This window comes from Phascolarctos cinereus, unplaced genomic scaffold (assembly GCF_003287225.1).
Source record: "Phascolarctos cinereus isolate Bilbo 61053 unplaced genomic scaffold, phaCin_HiC Scaffold_2;HRSCAF=192, whole genome shotgun sequence".
NCBI lineage: Eukaryota > Metazoa > Chordata > Mammalia > Diprotodontia > Phascolarctidae > Phascolarctos > Phascolarctos cinereus.
In genome coordinates, this window is record NW_027555625.1 from 262,233,217 (window position 1) to 262,250,790 (window position 17,574).

General features: G+C 44.2%; 1 protein-coding gene across 6 annotated transcripts in view; it reads right to left on the reverse strand.

Moving 5' to 3' along the window:
- The window catches only part of ADAMTSL2 (ADAMTS like 2), a 49,549-nt gene that overhangs the window by 19,601 nt on the left and 12,374 nt on the right, over positions 1-17,574 (reverse strand). For all 6 annotated transcript variants that reach the window (XM_020981949.2, XM_020981951.2, XM_020981955.2 and 3 more), the window contains 4 exons: positions 17,333-17,413; positions 13,715-13,890; positions 11,691-12,039; positions 9,983-10,358 (listed from right to left, as the gene is read on the reverse strand). In XM_020981949.2, coding sequence (XP_020837608.1) covers positions 9,983-10,358; positions 11,691-12,039; positions 13,715-13,890; positions 17,333-17,413 — 982 coding nt within the window. The remainder of the gene's footprint in view (positions 1-9,982; positions 10,359-11,690; positions 12,040-13,714; positions 13,891-17,332; positions 17,414-17,574) is intronic.

Sequence of the window (17,574 nt, forward strand, 5' to 3'; positions counted from 1 at the left end):
TAACCATTACGGTAAAGGGCATTGAATCTGGATTCAGAAGACATGGATTCAAGTGCTAATTTTCCTTACTGGCCATGTGATTGCTTCGGGAAGGTGGAAATTACCTTACAGGTCTGTTGCATGAAAGTTCTTTGTGAACTAAAGTGCCACAGAATAGTGTCCTTAACCAGTATCGTGTTTAGACAGCTATTGCCAACTAGAGCCATCTGTGGGTTGCTTTAAATGGGGAATTCTTGTTCAAATTTCATAAGCAAGTGTGAACAATACTCATCTTGCATTTTCCGAGGAGTCCCACCCTCATGATAACATGGGGCCTTAATTATCCCTGCAAATAGGAGTCATGCCCTATTTAATAGAGGCAGGGGGAGAAGGAAAAGAAGAGAAGTGGAAGAGAGAAAAGGAAAAAGAAGAGAGGGAAAGGAGGGAAAGAGGAAGAGAGATGGGAGGAAAGAGAGAAATGGAAAAAGAGGAGAGAGCAAAAGGAAGCTCATAGGAAAGAGAAGAAAGGAGAGGACAGGGGGAAGAAGAGAGCAGGAGAGGTGAAGCAGAAGGAGGGAAAGAATGGAAGAGGAGAGAGGGGGAGGGAAATAGTGGTATGACCAACCCACACATTTTACAGATAAGGAATCCCAGAGAGGGATTTGACTTGTCCTGGGTCACACAGGTTGCAAGTTGGCAAATGTGATATTTAAATCCAGGTCCTCTGACTCCAAATCAGTACTCTGTCCATTGTACCAAGCTGCTTTATTTGAAAAACACATAACTGCACATAGTGTCTAGAGTTCTGTTTTTCAACAGCATTCCATTTTTCCCCAATCTAGGAGAAATTAAAAGAGCCACACCCCTCCGGAGTAAGGAAATGCTGCCATCTTTGTCTAGTTACAGTTTCCTGGTGGTTATGTGTGACTGCACTCAGCCCAGCACAGTGACTAATACTTGAATTTTTGGGGAGGTAAAAAGTGCTATTCAAAACCTGCTCTTGATTTTTCAGAAACAAAAGGTATTTTCACGAATAACTGCCTACGCATCATTTCTACCACATCACACTCTGCATCTTTGGGAAAAAACATCTCATCTATTTGCGTAACAATGCCAACAGGTTTCTTTCTTGGAAATCCTCAGAGATACAAACCCGGAAAGAAGCACTCGGGAAAACGAGCTGGTGAGGACCCACTGATGGGGCCAGAGCAGCTCAAGGCTGCAACAGACAATACTGCACCTTGACTGTGATCATGTCTTCACTGCCAGGCTCAGGATTTGCCACGACTGTTAAATAGTGATGTTTTAAAATCTTATGTCACAGTACTCGGGCCTGTTGTTCAGCTGTTTCTAGCCCAGTGAGATAGGCAGCTTATGCTATTTCTAGACAGGAGAAGCTCTGAAATGCCCATGTCAAAGCGTCAACCCAATAAGGGTTTGTTTTGTGGTTTCGTTTTTTGTGATTGTTGTTGTTTTTAATTTCCAAGGCTTAAAAAAAGGACACTGTTTGTTTTGAACGTTTGATTCCAACGGCCCTTCCCTTAACTGTTTGTAGCGGTTACATAGAAGAATAGAAATAGCATTTCTTTTCATGTTCTTTCTCAATCTACAAACCTCCGCTCTGACTTTACCTTTCAACTGGGCAGACATAATTTCCTGTGTTTAGAACTGAGGGGAGACGTGGCTATTTTAGCCTACTCACTTTTCAGCTCACTGCACCAGGGGCTTTATCTCTCCCAAACATCTTTGCCTCTGTGCCCGCCTCATCGCCCGATGGTTCCTTGGCCCGGGGGAAAAGCTCTAAATCTGGCACCACCAGCAAAAACGGGAGATGCTGCCTTTCTCTGAGACTCACCCAGAACAAACAAGCTCCTCTCTGCCCCACCACTATATACACATACAAGTCAGAGACTCTTTCTGGGTGGCATCCTAAACAAATTACAGAAGCAACCCCAGCTATAGGCCTTAAAGGACCCCAGTAGGAAATGGAACTTTTTTAGAAAGTAGAGTCACAGGAAGCAATGGATTCAGAGGGAGGATGGGATCAGTTTTACTGAGGTGCTTCCTATGACTTCACACCCTTCTCTGCTCACCATTCCCCTATATGTAAACTTCCTGAGAACAGAGACAGTCTCTCTTTTGCATCCCTGTTCCCAGAGCTTAACACAGTACCTGACACATAATAACATTTGATAATTGCTTTTCATTCATTCGCTCATTCATTCACTCATTCATTCACTCACTCAGAATTGAAATGCATTCCCCTGGAAAAAATCTAGATCTGTTTTATAGAATCATCATATTCTTAGAACTCAAAGGGACCTAAAAGATTATTTGATCCAATCCTCTCATAACTTATATGAGGAAATTGAAGTCCAGAGAGGGGAGGGAACTTGGCCAAGGGTCACACAGCAAGGTAGGACTGAAACTTAGGTCACTTGATTTCCAAGTCAGTTCCCTTTCCAACATTACAACTAGGCTGTCTTTCTGGAAGGAGGCTTCAGATTCAATCCTTCGCTACCAAATAGTTACACCTCCTCTACTCCAGAAAGATATGTTAGCATCTCAATTTAAATTACATTAATAATCTCTAACAACCTGACTATCAGAAAACCAACCTTCTCCAGAATTCCCTTGGACCTGCCTTGGGACCCAGAAGTCGTTCTTTGTCCACACCCCCTTGTCAAGTACCTTAGAGCTTGGAGGGTGGTCTTTAAACGAACCAAGGCATTTGGTCCCCTCTTGTCCTGCACTGGCTTATAAATAACTGAGATGTCTTGTCATCTGGAAACATTTAGGCTCTGGACCACATGGAAGAGCAGACATAACTATTATTCTACTTTGTCATCTGATACAAACAGCAGTAAGCTATTATGGAACTTCTATCATGAGGGAGAGAGACAGAAACAGAAAGAGACAGGGAAAGAGAGAAACAGAGACAAAAAGAGACAGAAACAGAGAGACAGGAGCAGGGAGACAGATAAAGAGTTTTCTCTCCGTGTTCCTTAGTCTGAGATGGCCTGGTAGAAGAACTGGAGTCAATCAAGACGTCTCTATCTTGCAAAGCTTTGGCAGGGGAGGGAGGGAGGGTAAGAGCAATCTTTTCCCTTTGGCAGAAATTCTCAACCTGGAATTGTCTATTGTTTTGGCTGCCTAATGTCAAGGCAGGGTCTTCTTGCTCATCCACCCAAAACACTTGGAGACCATACCAACAAGGTCCCTTCAACTTTCTAGGCCTGAGTTTCCCTAAAGTCCTGAGGTCTGGGGAAAATAGAAAACCTCCCGGAAGAACCATCCTTGTCACCGAATGCTCTGGGGAGCTGAAGAGAAAGGAGACAACTTCCCTGGAAGCCTTGGTCCTGTGGATGTTTCCAGGGGACAGGGGAGTTCCAGAGATGGCCACCACCCAGCCCCAGGTCATGCAAGTCACACTTTGGAGACAGTGTCTATCCCGCCCTGTCCTGCCTGCAGAAGAAAACCTCAGCCACAAATACAACAGAAACACTCTGTGGGAGCAAACTCTGTACTGTTAAGGAGCGATGTGGGGAAGACCGTCATATTCCTCCTTTATATGGACTCAGAAGTAGGAAGTCCCCAAACACTCTTCCAGATAGATGTTCTTGATACAGATGTATCCATTCACCAGATAAAATTTTCCAAAACTTTTCTGCGCCTAAAAGTTATTACCCGCCCCTCTTCCATCCTGCTGTCATTCAGCTCTTTGTTCGTTGAGTACCTACCATCCTTGCGACTGGATCTTTTGCTTTGGTTTATTTGTGATAGATATTCAAATTTGGAGTGGTCAAAGACAGCACCAGATTCACAGTATCAGAACCAAAGGAGGAGCAGCTAGGAGGCGCAGGGGACAAAGCACCGGCCCCAGAGTCAGGAGGACCTGAGTTCAAATCCAGCCTCACACACTTGACACTTACTAGCTGTGTGACCCTGGGCAAGTCACTCAACCCTGATTGCCTCACCAAAAAAAAAGGGGGGAAAAAGAACTGGATGGCACCTTAGGGGCCAGCTAGTCCAACCCATGCCTGAATTAGAATCTCCTCTGCGGCCTTTCCAGTAATCAGGCATCCAGTCTTTGTCAGATGACTAGTGAAGGGCAAAGTGCTACTTCCTAATTTCATTCATCCCCTTTAGGAAGTACACTGATTATCAGGAAGTTTTACCTTACCCAAATACCTAAATACCTAAATCTGCCTCTACATTTTCCTTTCATTGCTCCTAACTCTGTCCTCTGGGACCAAGTCTGAACCCTCTTTCTCATTACAGCCTTTCAAATATCAGAAATGGCTATCATTCTGCCCTCCATCTCTCCCCCCGGCCCCGCCCGTGTTCTCTTCTCCAGGTTTTAACACACTACCTCAGTTCCTTCAATTAATCATCACAAATCGGTGGATAGTGCTGGGATAGTGGATAGTCCTATAGTCAGAAAGACGAGTTCAAATCCACTCTCAGAGACTTAGCATCAGTGTGACTCTGGGCAAGTCACTTAACCTCTCTCTGCCTCATTTTCCTCAACTATAAAATGGGAATAATAAAAGAACCTATCTCACTGTCGTGAAGCACTTAGCATAGTACTGGGCATATTATAGGTGCTTAATAAATGCTTATATTTATTACTGAAAGAATTTCCCCCCTTCATCATCCTGGTTGCCTTCTTTTGGATGTTCTCCAACTTGTCAATGATCTTTTAAGTCCTAATTATGTGATTTATTTTATTATTTTATTAACCTCTTAAAGGATCTGTAAGGCTACCAAGTATCCTGTAAAAACACAACTGAAAAGAGCCTGGATTGCTCTATTTAGTTCAACTCTGCAAATTCAGGAGAGAGAAGGAATTACTTGAGTATTACTTGAGTACAGGCTTAGCCCATAGGAAACATTCAGTGTTTGTTGAATGTCCTCAAAATCACCTCTGATGTTCCCACTCTCTCAAAAAAACTAAAACAAAAGCAAAACCCCACCTAACCCTGTCATTCCCTTCACAGTCTATCTTCCCACTGATTACGGAGTTAGTTAGGTCCAGTGGTCACTCTGAATTTTATTATCATCATCATTCCCACACAAATGTCCTAAGATAAAGGCATTTTCTATTAAGAACAAGGAGCTGTCTGTAACATCATAAGAGGAGGTGAGTCACTGCCAAGGAGAACAACACAACACATTGTAATAGAAAGCAAAATTGCCCAGATAGAAAGTCGAAGAGCCTCCTTCCCTGCCTCCCCTTGAGCTTTGTGTCAGTTCTGAAAATGGAACTGAATGGGGGGGGAAAAAAACGAAGAGAATGTCAGTAACTTTGTCTTGAAGCTTATTGTCTTGAGAAAGGTCAGTCTCTTTGCATTGTGCTCTGCAAGGCCCTCAGTGGCCCCTCTGGGAGAATGTCTCAGAGTCAGAGACTGAGAGCCTGACATGACTAATCCTCTTAAACATGTAATGATTTAAATGGGCAATGGGGCAGGAAGCAAAATGAGTTGTGATCCTTGCACTCTTCCTTGTGTAAAACCCCGAACACCCAATGTTTTGGAGACTCGAAACACTGAGTGAGCACCTGTTTAAAATGCCCGGCATTTAAAGCCCTCTCAATCTGGCTCCCACCTACCTGCTTTTCCAGACTTCTTTCCATGGTACCATCCTATTCTTCACTTCCCCAGTTGCCAGATCTTGCTGTTTCTATCTCCACAACATCTTTCTCATGGGCCTCCCCTTTTCTCCATTCATACAGCCGCCACCCTACATCACATCCTTATCATCTCTCTCTTGGACTACTGCAATAGCCTCCTATTTCATTGAGCCTCATAGGCCTAGATTGAGGCAACTCTGAGCCCATCAAATCCAAACCCTTTGTTTTACACTCGAAAAACCAGGAAGGTTAAATGACTTGCCTAAGGTCACGCAAGTGGAAAGCATCAGGAACATGATACGAACATGGGTCCTTTAACCACAAATCCAGCATTCTTTCCATTGTAGCATCCTGCCTTCCTGTGCAACACTGTGGAGTCTCCCCACTCCAGTCCAACCTCCATATAGCCACCAAAGCAATTTTCCCAAAGTCCAGGTCTGGCTATTTCATCATTCTACTTAATCACTCCATTTTACCTCTAGAACCTCCTCCCTATTACCTCTAGAACCAAATACAAACTCCTCTGTTTGGCATTCTGGCCCCTTCCTACTTTCCATTCTTCTTCCACATTCTCTATGGTCCAGCCATCCTATACTGCTTGCCATTACACACACATACACACACACACACACACACACACACAGCTCCATCCCCATTTTTGGCTGTCCCCCATGCCTTGAAATCCATTTCTTTCTCACCTCTGCTTCTTCGATTAATTGGTTCCCTTTAGCCCCCAGGTTCAAGCATGGCCTTCTTCCACATGCAGCCTTTCCTGATCCCTCAGCTTCTTTTTGTTGTTGTTTATTGTTTAGTGGTTCAGTCATGTCTTCATGACCCCACTGGGGGTTTTCTTGGCAAAGATACTGGAGTGGTTTGCCATTTCCTTCTCCAGCTCATTTTACAGATGAGGAAACTGAGGTAAACAGGGGTAAGTGACTTGCCCAGGGTCACACAGCTAGTAAGTATCTGAGCTACCTTGTACTGACTTGGTTTTTTACATATTCTATATACACTCATATAATTGCATGTTGTCTCCCTGTTAGAATGTAAGCTCCAAGAGGGCAGATACTGTTTAACTTTTGTCTTTGGATGCCTAGTACTTACTACAGTGCCTGGCACATGTTGTGCTGTTGTTCAGTCATGTCGGACTCTTCATGACTCCATGAACCATACTGTCCACGGAGTTTTCTTGACAAAGATACTGGAGTGGTTTGCTATTTCCTTCTTCATTGGATTAAGACAAATAGAGATTAAGTGACTTGCCCAGGGTCATGCAGCTAGTAAGTGTCTGTGGCCAGATTTAAACTCAGGTCCTCCTGACTCCAGGCCCAATGCTCTATCCACGAAGCCATCTAGCTGCCTTTTCCTGGCATACAGTAGATGCCTAATAAATACTTATTGGTTGATTCTAGTCAAGCTGGTCTGCTAGCCCTTCCCATTATAAAGCACTCTGTTTCCCATCATTATGCCTTTGTATAGATGGCCTGCCATGTCTGGGAGGTAATCACCTCTTAGAATCCTTCAATCCTTCAACAACTAAGTTCCACCTCTTAAAGTAAGCCTTTCCTAGTTGCCCTTTTCCCTCTTGGAATTACTTTGCTCATACTTTGTACTTACTGATTTGTCTGCATACTCAATAGAGGTAATCCCCTTCAGCACAGGGATTGTTTTGTCTTTGTCTTTGTTTCCCTAACACCTGGTGCTTAATAAACATGTGTGATTTGTTCTCTAGCATTTCCCCAAATGAAACCAACCTTCATCAGTAGTTCACCACTCCCCTCCACTTGACCAAAATGCAAAATAAAAAACCACCAAAATCCTCTCTCAAAACTGATATAATATTGGTAGATTGTCATCCAAAATCTATAGTATACCTCAACTACTGGCATATGCCCATCTTTGCTCATGCCAAACCTGGTGCCAAGAAACGTTGTTAAGGCCGGGGCATGTTCCTAGTCAGTAATCTATTGTCCCAGACAATGATGCTTTGCTGACAATCACACTGACATTTTCCACATCAGTCAAGGCCCAGCTCAAGGATCACATTCTCCTGATCCCCACACCAGAAACAATCTCCCCCTCTTATGCAGTCTCACAGGAAATAGTTCCTCTCTTAAGCACTCACGGTCCTTTTCAAGAGTGAAGGGCTAACAAACACCACCACGCTCTGCTTTATAGGATAGGTACTTGTAGACATGCCTGAGATCCCCTAGTAGAAAATCATCCCGAGGACAAGGGACCCTATCATTTTCCAGTCAAGGCAAGAAAGGGCACAGGTACTCCATGATGGTTGAATTTGTTGTTTGAATTTTCTCCATTAACAGGAATTGATTTGTGCTCACTCATCCACACGCTCTTGCTTAGCTGTATAAGACCTTCTATAAGTCAGTACTTTCGTTATTAGATTATCTTCAATTTACCCTATATATAGCCTGTTTGTACATCTTCATTTGCATGTTATTTTACCCTTTAGATTGTGAGTTCCTCAAGGATAGGGACTAGGTTTTGCCCTTTTTTTTGTATCCCCAGTACTTAGCACATAGTAGGCACTAAATAAATGTTTGTTGATGACTTGGACCCCAATATGAATTCTTGCTATTGGTACCCTCAGCTGAACCATCTTTGTCCTGATGCCTGGTTCATCAAAGTACACTAGTTCCAGCCTGTCCAGAACCCAAGAAGCAAACACAGGAATTAATTATAACTAGAATATATATAGTACTTGAAGGTTTGTGAAGCACTTTATACATATCTCATCTGAGCCTTGCAATTACCCTGGGAGATAGGTGCTATTATTACTCCCATTCTACGGATGAAGAAACTGAGGAAGATGGTGGCTAAATGACTTCCCCAGAATCTCATAGCTAGTATTGGAGGCCTGATTCAAACTGAAGTTTTCTAGACTCCAAGTACTGCATTCTATCCACTGTACCACCTAGCTGCCTAAATTGGAATTGTCGTGAATCAACTAGAAAGAGTCCAGGGAGGTCACCAAACCCAATCTATATAGGGCTGCCTGGTTTCCTGTTTCTGACCTAAACTGTCTTCTGGCCTCACAGTCTCTTGATATAATTCTGATGAACCATAAGATTAATGCTGCTCAGCTATAGACAGCTGTTTCCCTGGGGAAAGGGGTGGGATAGATGAAAAGTTGCAGAGATGCAGATTTTGGCTTAATGGAAGAAAAACTTTTTAGTAATTAGAACTATATAAAAGTGACATGGGCTGCCTTAGGAGGCTGTAAGTTTCACTTCCTTGGAGCTCTACAAATGGAACCTTATGTCCTCTGGTCAGAAATGTTATAGAAAATATTGCTGTACAAACACAGGCTAATCTAAGATGCTTAAGTCTCTTCTAGCTAATCATTGTTGTTGTTATTATAACATTTCTATAGCACTTGTTATGTGCCAGGCACTGTGCTGAGATCTTTACAGATCTTATCTCATTTGATTCTCACAACAGCCCTGCAAGGTAGGTGCTTTTTATTATTCCTATTCTGATCAATTGAGGAAACTGAGGCAAACAAAGATTAAGTGACTTGCCCAAGTTCACACAGTTAATATCTGAGGCCAGATTTAAACTCAGGTCTTCTTGACCCCTGGCCCAGCACTCTATCCACTGTACCACGTAGCTGCCTGTAAGAAGCTTTGAGAATTCTGTGATCCTGAGAGGCTCTGTGATTTTGTAGGATAGGAGTTTGGTGGCACCCTGGAACAAGACCTGGAAAATCTGCTTCCTATACTTTGTCAAGGTTGACTAAGGTTAGATGCCACAAAATAGCAACAAGTCCACTCGCTCATTTAGATGTCCTCCCTATGCATGGCGTTAATGGCACGGTGCAAAGAAAGGTAGATTTCATGCCAAAGGACCTGGTTTCAAATTCTGGTTTTTCTACTTATAATCTGTATGACCTTGGGCAAGTCCCTTAACCTTTCTAGGCTTTAGTTTCCCCATCTGCAAATCAAGGAATCTGGACTTTTCAATCCTATGAATTTCAATCCCAACTTGGGACCTATGATCATAAGTACTCTGCCCTAACTTACCTAACTCATCAGCCCAATAAGGAGGAAAATAATGTTAATTTTTAGACTCTTGATCTTGTGCTAGAAACTAGAGAAAAAAGAAGGCATCCTTTTTTAATGCCTTGCTCAATATCCCTTGAATAAGTATAAACAGCTCTGTCTCCTTCAACCTACCCACCTCGTGAACCACTGACATTTCCCTGCCAAATGTGCACCCAGTAAGAATCTTCTGAAGAGGCAGTGGAACCTCAGTCAATGTGAAGAATGGCCTGTGCTCCTCATCCCCTGTAGAGCACAGCCCTTAGGTGTCGAAAGACGTAGGACATGGATATGGGAAAAGCTCTCCTACCTTGCTTTGTGTGTCCTGTTTCCTGGTGAACTAGGGAGGGTTGCGCTGGCATTGGGGAATGATGTTTCTGAAGATGTATTGGCCATCCTATCACCGGTCAGCTCCAAGTAGGTACCATTGAGGATGTAAGCCCCTTCATTCTCCTCATAGTCCAAATAGAGGCTGTCCATGGGAGAGCCCCCTGGGTGATGTGGGTCACCCTGAGCAAAAATGCTGTTCACTGTTACATTCAGAACAAACTCCTTAGAGTCAGAGCTCTTCCCCAAAAGCTGATCGGAGATGGCATTTTCTGAGAGGAACTCCTGGGAGGCAAAGTGGGCATCAGCGTCTTGATCCTCCTTCTCTCCTGTATGAACCACCTGGGTAGTATTTGAATCTGATATTTAAAACAAAATGGGGGGGGGAACAAAATGGAAAGAATACTGAATTAGAAAGTCAAGAAACCCAGCTCTGCCGCTGTCTAGCTGTGTGATCTTTGGCAAGGCAATTCCCCTCTCTGGTCTTTACTTTCCTCATCTATTAAATAAGGGCACTGAACTAGGGGATTTCTAAGGTCATTTCCAGCTCAAATATTCTGCTTATTCTGGCTATGAATCAAGCCAGAGGGATTTTTATACCAGCATTAGACATGCACAGACACCATCATGAAGTGAGTGATCTCAGGAAAGTCTAAAAAGTTTTTGAACCCAAAAATCTTTTCTCTACCATAACTGAAAATGGATCACTGTAGATTGAGAGGCAGTGCAACATTGTGGAGAGAAGATGCTAGAGTCGGGGACACCTCAATTCAAAGTCCACTTCTGATGTTCACCAGCTGCATGACCACTGGAAGCTGCTTTACCTCTCTGAACCTCACTTTCCTCTTCTGTGAGGATAATACCTATAGTACCTACCTCATAGGGCTGTTGTAAGAGTCAATGAAATAATGTATATAAAAATATAGACAAATATAGCTTATTATTATATATTCCTTTGGTTTAAGCATTGCCTTCTTACAGGATTGGCTTAGGTCAAATGTCCTAAGGTAAGGGGGAAGGATGTTAGGGGTCAAAGTATTAAACGACTGGGCTCCTGGGTTGGGGCTGGGGTGGCTTAAAGTGGAGAAAAAGGCATAGAATAGAGACCCAGGGGCTCCCCTTTCTCAATTTTTGCTGAGGACTGGCTCTCCTTCTATGGGGAGGGCCAAACTAACTTGTAATATTAAATCTGGGGCCCTAGGGAACAGATGTCCCTATTAATATTTCTATGGCACAAAGCCAAGATTATTCCACCAGGCAGGGCCTCCCCTTTCTGGGAGCACCTGCCCCAGCTCCAGTATGTAGGGTTGGCCCATATAGAATGAACAGCTAACATTCTACACAGCTACTCCTGATCGAAGCCATGTGCAAGAACTTTGTACTAAAGAGGACTGAAGAATGTTTTCAGGTACATAGGAATATAACTGAGGGAAGGTAGGAGACTTCTGACGGAAGCCCAGACATCCCCAAATGGAAGAGTGCATCCAGTTCCCCAGTGTGGCTATGGCTGTCACTCTAAATGACAAGTAGGCCTATGTCAAAGCATCATGTGGGAGAAACCTTCCCTTCACGCCCTTTGCCAAAGAGAGCGAGCAGCAATGCTCAAAGTCATTGGGCATTGCTCTATGGTCTGGCATCATCCACAGTGGGGAAAGCACCTCTGCCCAGGACTTCCCTTGCTAGCCCATTACCTCGGAAGGCCTTGCCCCTCAGCGGAGCCTCGCAGTCCATGCCTCCTGCCCTCTCGTACACCTCATTGGTCTCCTGGCCCTTGCTCAAGTTGAGATCCTCGGAGGGGCCCTGCTGGCCAAACAGCTGGTTCTCTAGATCTAGCCTCTCCTTTGACGATTTCCCATAGTAGCTGCCGTTGTGCTGGACAAAGCCCACCAGCCCCTCGCCATCAAATTCCCGGCTCTCCGCACTCTCTGAAGCAGTTTCGGAGAAGGTATAGTAGACAGGCCGGATGCTCTGGGGGTGGGGCTTTCTGAGAAGAGTGTATTCAAAGGTAATTGATGGGCTCTTGCCATTTTGATTCCACACCTGGAGGAAAGATAAATTATCCTCCTGTGGGTCATTCAGCCCCTCTTTCTTAGATCAGAGATCATAGAATGTCAGAGCTGGAAGGGACCTTAGAACATGCAATGTTAGAACACAGAATGTTAGAGTTGGATGGAACCTTAGAAAATAGAATATTACAATACAGCATATCAGAGCTGGAAGGGACCTTAGAACATAAAACATCAAGAGCTAAAAGAGATTATCTTTATTCATTACACAGATAGGATCCAGAGAGGGGAAGTTGATTGACCCAAGGTCACAGAGCTCACTGTAAGTACTTTTTAATCAGACAGCAAACAAGCAAAAGAAGACCGGGAAACTTTTGTTAACTAGTCTGATTGAGGATTGGATGAGGGAGAATTTAGGAACTACCCATTCTAAGTTTTGGGATTAACTGAGGGTATCAATCACCTATGTCCTTCCAGTCTTTGTTTATCAAAGTATACTCAGAATATTTAGATTGATTTAAAGGAAAAAACTATTTGAATCTGGCTCTATCAAAATGTCATTTGGAATTTACAACAGTCTCTCTTAGCCAATGTGATATTAAACACAAGCTAGTACAGTACCTACTATTCATAACCATGGCCTGTGAGAAGTGTAAGTGCAAATCATCAAAGATCAAATTCTCTTCCTTACGACTTGAGCATTCAGTTAATTCATAGGAATTCTAATTTTTTGTAACCGTTAAACCAGGCCCAACGTATGTGGTAAACAAAGAGCACCATATGAGTTTATGACAAAACTTGTCCTGACCATGTTGTCTCCCTGATCTAGACCTGAAAGGAACCTTAACTAAAGAGCATCTAGTCTAATGGCCTCATTTTACAGATGAGAAAAGTGAGGTCCAGAGAGGCTAACAGATTTGCCCAAAGACCCACAGGAAATAAGTGTCATGGGCAGGATTGGAATCCAGGTCCTTTCGTTCCAAATTCAGCTCTTTCAACGGTTCCACCCTGAGAATGCATTCTTTTGTCATGGTGCCTGGAAAATTAGGAGCTCCGTGGGAGTTTCTACAGCCCTCCTGTGCTGAGGGTTATGAAGCACCCTGCAAGGGATTTGACAGAATGTTCTCAATGCCCCTCTGCTCTACAACTCTACAATCCCTGGAAGTGAGGCCCTGAAATGTTCCATGAAGGGAGACCATGGAATCATTTTTTTTGAGAGGATTCTAAGGTCATATGGCAGCTGCTTTCTTCATGGCATAGGGTTAGAGGTAGGGTGTGAGTTCAACAGACTCAAAATCTCTCTAGCCTAAGGATTCTCTAAAAGAAAAAAAAGGCACAAATACCTTTGGCAACTGACAGAAGTAATGATCTGGGCATACCCCCCACATTCAGGGACAGAAGAGGAAGGGATATAATTAGACCCCATTCCAGCCAACAGTACCATATACCTAAATTCATTTGTCCTGCCCTCTGGTCTTTCCAACTTTGATCAATTCATCTCATTCATCAATATCATCGCTTCCTATTCCTATGATATCATCACAAGTATCAATATCAGTTCTTGTTTCTTCAATATTGCTGGCGTTAATATTATTATATCCTGTTTCCTAATTCATTAGAGACAATAAAACTTCTCTGACATTCAACACTTCCCTCTGGCAGGATACTTTGTGCGTAATAAGTTCACCATTTTCTACTGCTAAGCATACCATGACATTCAGACCCTGGTTGGTGGGGCCCTGGGCTACAATGTACTCGATGCCAGTTTCGTACACATCCATGGGCCGTCGGTACTTGACAATGGTGCCAGCGATGTTGAAGTTCTTTGGACTGTCTACTTTGTAGTTTCCATTAAAGAAATAGTAGCCAGCTTCATCAGCAAGAGCTAGAACAGCAAAATATGCATAGGTCATTAGCCAGGAAGGAAGACTTTGCTTAGCATTAAATGAGTATCTCTGGGCTGAATTATTCTTTCAATGGACCATCCATGACCAGGGTGGGAGACAAGTCTGGAGCCAACTAGATATACCGCTGGGAAGCCAACTGGCTTCCAGAGGACTCAACTTGGCTCTACTATGAGCTCTACATGTGAATTTGTGTGTTGACCTCGGATCCTCAAATTCCCCATCTGCAAAATGATGGGTCTAGAGTCAGTGACCTCTAAGGCCCCTATCTAGCTCTAAAGTTCTATGTTCTAAAGTCCTTTCCAGCACTAACCTTCTATGACTCAGGAGACTGCAGCTCCCTTCCCCTCCCCCCCCACCCCCCACTCTCCCACCCAGCTTCTAAAAATACCTCCAAATTCAGGACTTTTGCCACGTGGGTGAGTCAAACCCCGTGTCCGTGGCAAAAGTCTAACCCGAGTCAGTGCATGCTCAGGAAATGCACTCCTGCTTTAATATCAGCCTAAAATAAACAACAAAGGACATGTCTAGACTATTGAAAATAACTGGCTTGAGGCCCATTTGGTGCTATTTGGGCTGTCTTGATGGACGGTTTGCATCGCTACATGGTGATTAGCCATTGCTACAGCCAATGAAACAGACCCCAAGTGCTTAATTCATTGACCAAAGAAAGAGGGGCACAGATTGATTCTACCGTTCCTCCCCCACTTCAATTACCCTCAGTTCTGGTACCAGTTCTTCCATTTACCATGCGACCGTGGGCCAGTCCTTTCCCAAACTAATACCCGGTTTCCCCAACTATAAAATGTGGGGCAGGGGAGTAGATTAAAGGACTGGGTTCAGATTCAGAGGACTGAGTTTGAATCCTGACTCTTACTATCTCTATGACCTTGGTCTAGTAAACTCACTAGATCTAAGTCTCCTCGCCTGTAAAGTAAAAGAGTTGAAAGCAATGACTTCTAGGGTCCTTTCTAACTGTTTATTCTCTGAACTTCAGTTCCCCCATCTGTAACCTACGGGTTGGGCGTCGGTCTAGATCATTCCCTAAGGTCTTGTCCAGCTCTGGAATTCTGTATCTTAAGGTCCCTTCCAGTTCTGGCATGCTCTGTTCTATGACATCCATGATACTATTCCCAGCCAGAAACAAAAAGAAATCGCTTTTGGACGGCTGGTGACTCGGCTCCCTGGCTCTGCGTACAGAGTGCCCAAAGTTTTCTCACTCTGGTCTGGGGAGAATGAAGTCCCATTGTCTGTGCTGAAAAGAAATGCTTTGTCAATCAGCAGGTTCTGACTGGGCATCTACCAGGGACCCATCCCTGAGCCAGGCTATTCTGAGGGATGAGTCGAAAAGGGCAGTATCCTTATGTAGTCCTTTTTCCAAAGAATTTCCAAAGATGTCCCTAACTCTAGCAAGGATCTGAACTGGAAGCACACACAGACAGTGGGTGGGTTTGGTCTGGCCCACTCCCATCCTCTGTTTGGCTCCAAACATTCATCATAGGCAGTCAGTGATTGCTCAGAGCCCTGCAGACAATCCGCTCAAACCCAGGTGAGAGGAGAGAACCTGCCTTAGAACTTGTAGATTCAGCAGAAAGCTTAAGTTTTCCAGCTTTCCTGAAAGTCTTAAAGTGCCACCCAGACCAGGTCCACATTTCTTAACTTGAGGCTTCCTATCCTCCCCATTACTGTCTTGTAGAGGAATTTATACAGAGACTGGACAGAATCACAGAATGCTAAAGCTGGGAAGGGCTCTTAATGGTTATCTAGTTAACTGCTTTCTTGTACACTAAGGAAATTGAGGCTCAGGGGAAGTGGCTTGGCCAATGTTCACACAGCTGAGCTAGTAAGGTGACAAAGCCAGGATTCAAACCCAGATCTCTGGACTACAGCTCCAGCAGGCTTTCTTCTACATTGCACTACCTCCTGAAGGCCAGGAGCTGGAGAAGACGAGAAGGAAGAATTATGACTTGGGTACAGTTTGTCTTCCAAAACATGTCCTTTAAAAGTTTATTCCAGGAACTGGAATGGCCTGCTAGAGAGCAGGAGTTTTGCTTCCAAAGCCCCTGATGCAATTCAAGGAGTGAGAGTCTGGTGCAGTTAATTTATTATCAGATGAATAAAATGAATAGAAAGTGGAGGCTTTAAAAAAAAAATCAAATTCTGAGCCCAGAGAAAATTATAGAGCAAGTTAAAGCCACACCCACAGACCCCCAGCAAGAACCTGTCTGTCTGCAAAGGGTTAAACCTTCAGCCCAAATCCAAAACCCGTTTCCTGACAATAATGACCTTCCTTCCTGCGGCTTTCCTAATGCTCAGAGTCTTAACTTGGTATTTCCACGCGTCTGTTTCAAGTAAGAAAGCTCGGGAGGCAGCCCAGAGTACAGTCTGTTTCCTGGACTGTCCGTCCCTCCCACTGAAGAGGACAAAGTAACCGGCTTGGCTGGAGGCCACAGTTACACCAAGCTGCTTTCTCCAAAAGCCCTTGGCCAGGGCAGACCATCCCTGGAGGGCAGTTTAGGGGAGAGCCCCAGAGGATGAGATCCTGCCCTGGCAGACATTGTTCTGGGAAAGGGGGCAGCAGCCACAGAGTTTAGAACACTGCCCCATGCCTGGGCCTCTTGGGAGAAAGCCCAATTGGCTTTGAAGTGGGTCCCTCCCCAGATCAGGACCCCACCCAGCCCTAAACCTCCTGCCTTTGAGGTAGTTTAGGGTCTGCTCAGTCTGGGAGAGTGGCCACAGCAGCGAACAGCTCTGTGTAATACCCTGTTGGGGATCACCTGCTCAAAGCCATTCTGAGGCGACATAGTGCCTAGCACAGTGTAATGCACAGAATAAGCCCTTAAATACTTATTGGCTAACCGATTGAATAAAGAGAACAAAAGGAAATACATATGCTGTTCCATCTTTCCACCAATCTGCTCTTGCTCCCCTCAAGGGAAAAAAGAATCTGAAATCATGGATCAGACATTGTCACTGAATAAGACCCATGGACCAGCTGGCTCCAGGGGCATGCATGGGACCACATTTGATGGCCTGGGGCTCCCTGTGTCACTTTTTATAGAATCAATATGTTAGCTTGAAGAGAGCTCTTAGGGGTCCTCTAAAATCCATCCTCTTATCATCCACAGGAATCTCCTCCACAGTATTCCTGTACAGCACCTAGTCTCCGCTTGACCTCCAGTGACAGGGACCTCACTACTTCCAATTTTAATTGTTAGAAAGTTCTTTCTTTTACTGAGCCAAAAATCTGCCTCCCTGTAACATTTATCCATTGGTTCTGGAACCACACTGTAGTCTGCTTCCTTTCCTACATGACCAGAAATTCCTTTTTTTCCCCCTTCAGCTATAAATTTTGCCCACTGATAGCAGGCGGATGGATGAAAAGACAAATACTGCCAGGCTAGCCGCCAAGGCCATACACACCTAAGACGTCTGCCGACTTCTTCCGTTCTACAATCTGGATGTCTCGGGCGCCAGCTGGAATGTGTGTTACCAGGGAATAGCCTGTGGGGAAACTATACATTAATGACCAGGCGACTTTCTGGTCAGTTAAAAAAAAAAAACAGGAAAAAAGGCACTGCCTCTGACTATTTTCAAGATGCCTGGGTAAAGTAGAGGCAACCCATGTATTTGGCCTTTGCCCAACCATATGTGACACATTGTCA